This window comes from Neophocaena asiaeorientalis, unplaced genomic scaffold (assembly GCF_003031525.2).
Source record: "Neophocaena asiaeorientalis asiaeorientalis breed wild unplaced genomic scaffold, Neophocaena_asiaeorientalis_V1.1 scaffold78, whole genome shotgun sequence".
NCBI classification, from domain to species: domain Eukaryota; kingdom Metazoa; phylum Chordata; class Mammalia; order Artiodactyla; family Phocoenidae; genus Neophocaena; species Neophocaena asiaeorientalis.
This window is the reverse complement of record NW_020175018.1, coordinates 19,674,484-19,680,299: the sequence shown is the minus strand read 5'-3', so window position 1 is coordinate 19,680,299 and position 5,816 is coordinate 19,674,484. Positions and strand designations below refer to the sequence as shown.

General features: G+C 66.9%; 1 protein-coding gene across 1 annotated transcript in view; it reads left to right on the top strand.

Annotated features, from left to right (window-relative positions):
• The window catches only part of ABCA2 (ATP binding cassette subfamily A member 2), a 12,405-nt gene continuing 6,589 nt past the window's right edge, over window positions 1-5,816 (top strand). The window contains 15 exon segments of the mRNA XM_024762239.1: window positions 1-92; window positions 362-364; window positions 1,072-1,183; window positions 1,265-1,428; window positions 1,703-1,830; window positions 1,961-2,071; window positions 2,340-2,558; window positions 2,839-3,215; window positions 3,433-3,592; window positions 4,572-4,700; window positions 4,789-4,956; window positions 5,028-5,124; window positions 5,265-5,438; window positions 5,507-5,609; window positions 5,687-5,801. Of these exon segments, the coding sequence (XP_024618007.1) occupies window positions 1,119-1,183; window positions 1,265-1,428; window positions 1,703-1,830; window positions 1,961-2,071; window positions 2,340-2,558; window positions 2,839-3,215; window positions 3,433-3,592; window positions 4,572-4,700; window positions 4,789-4,956; window positions 5,028-5,124; window positions 5,265-5,438; window positions 5,507-5,609; window positions 5,687-5,801 (2,010 nt within the window). The 5' untranslated portion in view covers window positions 1-92; window positions 362-364; window positions 1,072-1,118.

The following is a 5,816-nucleotide window of genomic DNA, read 5'->3' as shown; positions in this document are numbered from 1 at the left end:
GGTCCTGGCCTTCGAGATTTTCATCCCTCTCGTCCTCTTCTTCATCCTGCTGGGGCTTCGGCAGAAGAAGCCGACCATCTCTGTGAAGGAAGGTGAGGGGCCTGGGGGGAGGGGAGGGGGCGGGGCACAGCCGGGTGGGCGGGGAGGGCAGGCCCTCACTGCAGCACACGCGCACGTCCTGGTGCAGTCTGAGTGCCCGTTCCCCGGCGCGGGCCCTGGCCATGCCTGCTGGCCGGGCCGGAGGACGTGGCTGGCCACGCGGCTGCGAGGTGACCGAGGCGCCCGTTTCTCACTGTTCTCCTCTGTTCTGTTCTGCCCCTCCCCCGCACGGTCTCTGTCCTCCTCCCGGGCCTGCATGCAGTCTGTAAGTGCGCGGCCGCCGCCTCCTGGCTGGCCCGGGCGGCAGCCACGGGAGCCCTGCGGGGCCTCCTGGTGCGGCTTGAGCCCTCCCCCACCCGCTCGCTTGCATTAACAGTCCCTCCTGGCCAGCTGGGTCCTGCAGGGCCCCCTGCCCGCTGTCAGGAGCAGCTGCCTCTCGGTGGGTGGGGGTGGGGGGAGGTCAAGGGTGGAGGCCCCTGGACCACAGTGGCTCCCAGGTCAAGCTCCTCGGGGTCAACCCTCTGTCTGTGGGGTTGCCTGGCCCCGCCTTGCTGGGCTGGGGAGCCTGGCCACTCTCCACCCAGACCCTGCATTCACTCTGCTAACCAGCTGGCCAGAGAGGTCAGAGGTCGCTGCCCAGGAGGGGCCCCCGTGCTCCCCTGGGCCCTGTGGGCAGTGCCACATCCGAATCCTCGGGAAAGGTGTCAGAGCATTTTGGCCTTGACTGGCCGAGGGAAGGGGGGCGCTCCGGGCGTTGTCGGGAAGGGATGGCAAGATGCCCTCTGACCTCTGACCTGCTGGGTCATTTGTGCTAGAACTCTTGGTCCTCTGTTTCTTGTCTGCTGCCTGAAGCTGCTTTTCCTTCCTGACTTTCTCTAAATCTCTTTTCTCGGCCTGTCTCCCTCCCCCTTCTTGATTCCTCCCTCTCTCCCCCCGGCCCCGCCCTGGGCCCTCTCACCTGCCCGCCCCCAGCCTTCTACACGGCAGCCCCCCTCACCTCTGCCGGCATCCTGCCCGTCATGCAGTCGCTGTGCCCGGATGGCCAGCGGGACGAGTTTGGCTTCCTTCAGTACGCCAACTCCACGTGAGTGCCCCCTCGGACCTCGGCTGCCCCCCATCCCAGGCCTAGGCGACCTGCGGATGACATCCAGTGGTGGTGGTGCAGGGTCACGCAGCTGTTGGAGCGTCTCAACCGCGTGGTGGAGGAGGGCAACCTGTTTGACCCCGCGAGGCCCAGCCTGGGCTCGGAGCTCGAGGCGCTGCGCCAGCACCTGGAGGCCCTCAGATCCGGCCCGGACACCTGGGAGAGCCACCTTGACCGACCTGCAGGTGCGCCCTGGGTGGGTGGGGCAGTGCGTCTGCTGCAGGCGGCCAAGCCCCGAGCTCTAGTGTCAGCTGGGTTTGAGGCCCAGCTCGTTCACTTCCCGCCCTGGGCCTGCGTGTGCCTCGGGCCCTGAGTTCTCAGGGTGCGCGTGCTTGGGGCCTGGCGAGCCCCCCGCCACTGTGACCAAGCTGTGGTGCCGGGAGCTCAGCTCTGAGGCTGTCCGGGGCGCGTCGGCCCCAGGCAGGGCTGGCCTTCAGCCCCATCCTTCTACCTGTCCAGTGTCCTCCTTCTCTCTGGACTCGGTGGTCAGGGACCCACGGGAGCTCTGGCGTTTCCTGACTCAGAACCTGTCGCTGCCTGATGGCACAGCCCAGGCTCTCCTGGCCGCCCAGGTGGACCTGCCTGAGGTGAGGTGTCTGCTTCTGGGGAAGCTCCCGGCTCTGGCCTCTCTGCTCTGCCCTCCCCTGGTTTTGGGTGGGAAATGCAGGGCCCCCAGCCTGCGCCCCCAGCCTGAGCCGTGACCCCCGCGCGCTCTAGGTGTATCGCCTGCTTTTTGGCTCTTCACCTGCCCTGGATGCGGGGTCAGGCATCCCCAGGGATCCGGAGCCCTGGAGCCGCCGGGGCAGCAATCCTCTATTCCGGATGGAGGTGAGGGGGACTTTTAGTGGGATGGGAGACATGCTGCCTGCTTCTGGGTGGGTGTCTCTGCTTGGGTGGGTAAGATAGGGGCCCCCTTAGGGGTGAGGGAGAGTCCCCAGGAGTTTGTGGTTGGCACGGGGAGGGGATGGTGATGTGTCTGCTTTGGCAGAACCTGGGTGGTCTCAGACCTGGCACAGTGGGTGGGGCAAGGTCCCCATCTTGGGCCAGGCCCTTGGTTGGGGCTCCTTCTCAGCTGTTCCCCCGCACCCTGCCCCAGGAGCTGCTGTTGACCCCTGCCCTCCTGGAGCAGCTCACCTGCACGCCAGGCTCCAGGGAGTTGGGCCGGATCCTCACGGTGCCCCAGGGTCAGGAGACAGCGCTGCAGGGCTACCGGGACGCCATCTGCAGGGGTCAGGCTGCAGTGCGTGCCCAGCGCTTTTCTGGGCTGGCCGCTGAGCTCCGGAACCAACTGGATGTGGCCAAGATCGCCCAGCAGGTGAGGCCCTGCCTGCCAGCTGGCCCACAGGTCTGCTGCCAGGGCTCCACGGCGTCACGGCACTCCTGGGCCTGAGGCTGTGCACGGGTGTGCCTGCGGCCCTGTGAATGCTGTGCCTTGTGCCCCCTGCCCCCCAGCCTGCTCCCCTCCTCCCATCTCGTGTCCCCGGAGGGTGTCCTCCGCAGTCTACCCTGACCTCATCATCCATCTGCAGATCAGCCCCCAGACGCTGTTCCCTTCCCTGGGCCTGTGTTTCCTCACTTGCCCCGTTTCCCCTCAGCTGGGCCTGGATGCCCCCAACGGCTCCGCCCCACAGCCGCAGCCGCAGCCAGCCCCTCCCCGGCGGCTGCAGGCGCTGCTGGAAGACCTGTTGGACGCCCAAAAGGTTCTGCAGGATGTGGATGTCCTCTCGGCCCTGGCCCTGCTGCTGCCTCAGGGTGCCTGCACGGGCCGGCCTCCTGGGCCCCCAGCCAACGGCCCTGGCGGGGCGGCCAACGGCACCGGGGCTGGGGCAGGCGTGGGCTCCAACACCACATCCGAGGAGGGTGCCCCGTCCGCTGCAGCCCCGGCCTCCTCCTCGGACGTGCTGCAGGGCCAGTGCTCAGCCTTTGTGCAGCTCTGGGCAGGCCTGCAGCCCATCCTGTGTGGCAACAACCGGTAGGTGGGTGGCAGCAGAAGGTGAGGGTCGGGGGAAGACGGGTGGGGGCGGGGCCGAACCCCAGACCTGCTTCTGACGCCCCCTCCCTGGGCTCGGTCCACTGCCCCCACTCCACCTCCGTCAATTGATACTCGGACCTGCTCTGAAGCCCCGCCCCACGCCCCTCCCTTCCAACGCCCCACTCCACCCTGAGGTCTCACCTGCCACCCGCCCCAGCACCATCGAGCCCGAGGCGCTTCGGAGGGGCAACATGAGCTCCCTGGGCTTCACGAGCAAGGAGCAGCGGAACCTGGGCCTCCTCGTGCACCTCATGACCAGCAACCCCAAGGTCCTGTACGCGCCGGCGGGCTCCGAGGCGGATCGCGTCATCCTCAAGGTGCGCGCGTCCGCCGTGTGATGCACTTGGCCTGCGTGTGTCGTCTGGAACAGGAACTTGAGGAGCTGAGCAGAGGGTTCTGCAGGCCGGGGACCCCTGAGCAGAAGGGGGCAGGTGGTGTGGTTCGTAGAATGGGCATGGGAGGGGTGCGGCCCTGGCTCTCCAGCTCTGGCTCGGCTCTGTGGGTGAGGGGACCTGTAGGCAGGACATTTTGGAGGGGTGCGGCCCTGGCTCTCCAGCTCCGGCTTGGCTTGTGGGTGAGGGGAGAATGGGCACGGGAGGGGTGTGGCCCTGGCTCTCCAGCTCCGGCTCGGCTCTGTGAGTGAGGGGACCTGTAGGCAGGACGTTTTGGAGGCTGCCTTGGGGAGGCACTGGATGGCTGGTGTGGTGCAGGGTCCTGGCCTGGCTGGACATGGCCAGGGCCGGGCAGTGCTGGTGAGGATAGAGGAGGGGCTGCATGCAGAAACCGTCCAGAGCAGCATCCAGTGGGTGAGATTTGGGCGGGGCAGCTGGGTGGTTTGGGGCCAGCTGAGGGCACGGTGTCTGTGGCCATCCCAGGGTAGAGCTCCTGTCTGGAAAAAGTAGAAACCAGAGCTGGAAATGGCCCAGGAAAGGGAGAGGCTGTGGAGGGGGTCCCTAGGATGACCACGGGGGAGGACGAGGACCAAGTGTCAGGGCTGCCCAAGAGATGCGTGGAGCGGTCCCCCAAAGGAGCAGGGAAGGTATTTGTGGCGGGGGGGGACCGGAGGCCGTGCTTCTCTGGTAGCTAGGCAGAGGGGCTTTCAGCGGAGGCGCTGAAGAGGGGCCTGGAGGGGGACGGCTTGGAGTTTCCAGGTAGAATCTGGCCAGACCAAGATCAGTGCTTGGTGGGGACTGGCCAGTGGCTGGCCCCCAGCCATGGGAGGAGGCAAGGAGTGAGAATCCCCTTGCTGGCCGGGGTCCTTGAATGAGCCCCATGCTCTAACCTCACCCTCTGCAGGCCAACGAGACCTTCGCCCTTGTAGGCAACGTGACTCACTACGCCCAGGTCTGGCTCAACATCTCAGCTGAGATCCGCAGCTACCTGGAGCAGGGCCGGCTGCAGCAACACCTGCGCTGGCTGCAGCAGGTGCTGGGGGGGCTGGGCTGGGGGGGGGTGGCACGGAGCCCACTCTGTCCTCAGGCCACCCTCTGAGCTGGCCTCCCTCACCCCCCAGTATGTGGCAGAGCTGCGGCTGCACCCGGAGGCACTGAGCCTGTCGCCAGAGGAGCTGCCGCCTGCCCTGCGCCAGGACAACTTCTCCCTGCCCAATGGCTCGGTCCTCCTGCAGCAGCTGGACACCATCGACAACGCGGCCTGCGGCTGGATCCAGTTCATGTCCAAGGTGGGTGGGCGAGCCCCGCGGTCCGCTGGTGCCTGGGGTCGGCTCTGAGGATGCCCCTTCCCTCCCCGCAGGTGAGCGTGGACATCTTCAAGGGTTTTCCCGACGAGGAGAGTATCGTAAACTACACCCTCAACCAGGCTTACCAGGACAACGTCACCGTGTTTGCCAGTGAGCCGGTCCCCTGGGCAGGTCCCGGCCCCTGCTTCTCTGCCTCGCCCCTCCCCTAGCCCCACACCTCTTGACACCCGGTCCTCGGCCCCGCCCCTCACCCATCCCCTTCTTCGGCCCCGCCCCTCGTCCCGTCCCAGGCGTGATCTTCCAGACCCGCAAGGACGGCTCCCTGCCACCCCACGTGCACTACAAGATCCGCCAGAACTCCAGCTTCACTGAGAAAACCAATGAGATCCGCAGGGCCTACTGGCGGCCGGGGCCCAACACCGGCGGCCGCTTCTACTTCCTGTATGGCTTCGTCTGGATCCAGGGTGAGGGCCGGCCCTGGGGCCGCGGGGGGCGGGGCGCGGCCTCCGCTGACCGCTGCCCCCCACCGCAGACATGATGGAGCGTGCCATCATCGACACCTTCGTGGGCCACGACGTGGTGGAGCCAGGCAACTACGTGCAGATGTTCCCCTACCCCTGCTACACACGGGACGAGTGAGTGTAGACCGAGTGCCGGGTGCCTGGGGCTGGCGTGGAGCCCCGCCTTCACGGCCCTCCCCTCCCCCCCCCAGCTTTCTGTTCGTCATCGAGCACATGATGCCGCTCTGCATGGTGATTTCCTGGGTCTACTCTGTGGCCATGACCATCCAGCACATTGTGGCCGAGAAGGAGCATCGGCTGAAGGAGGTGCGGCTTGGAGCG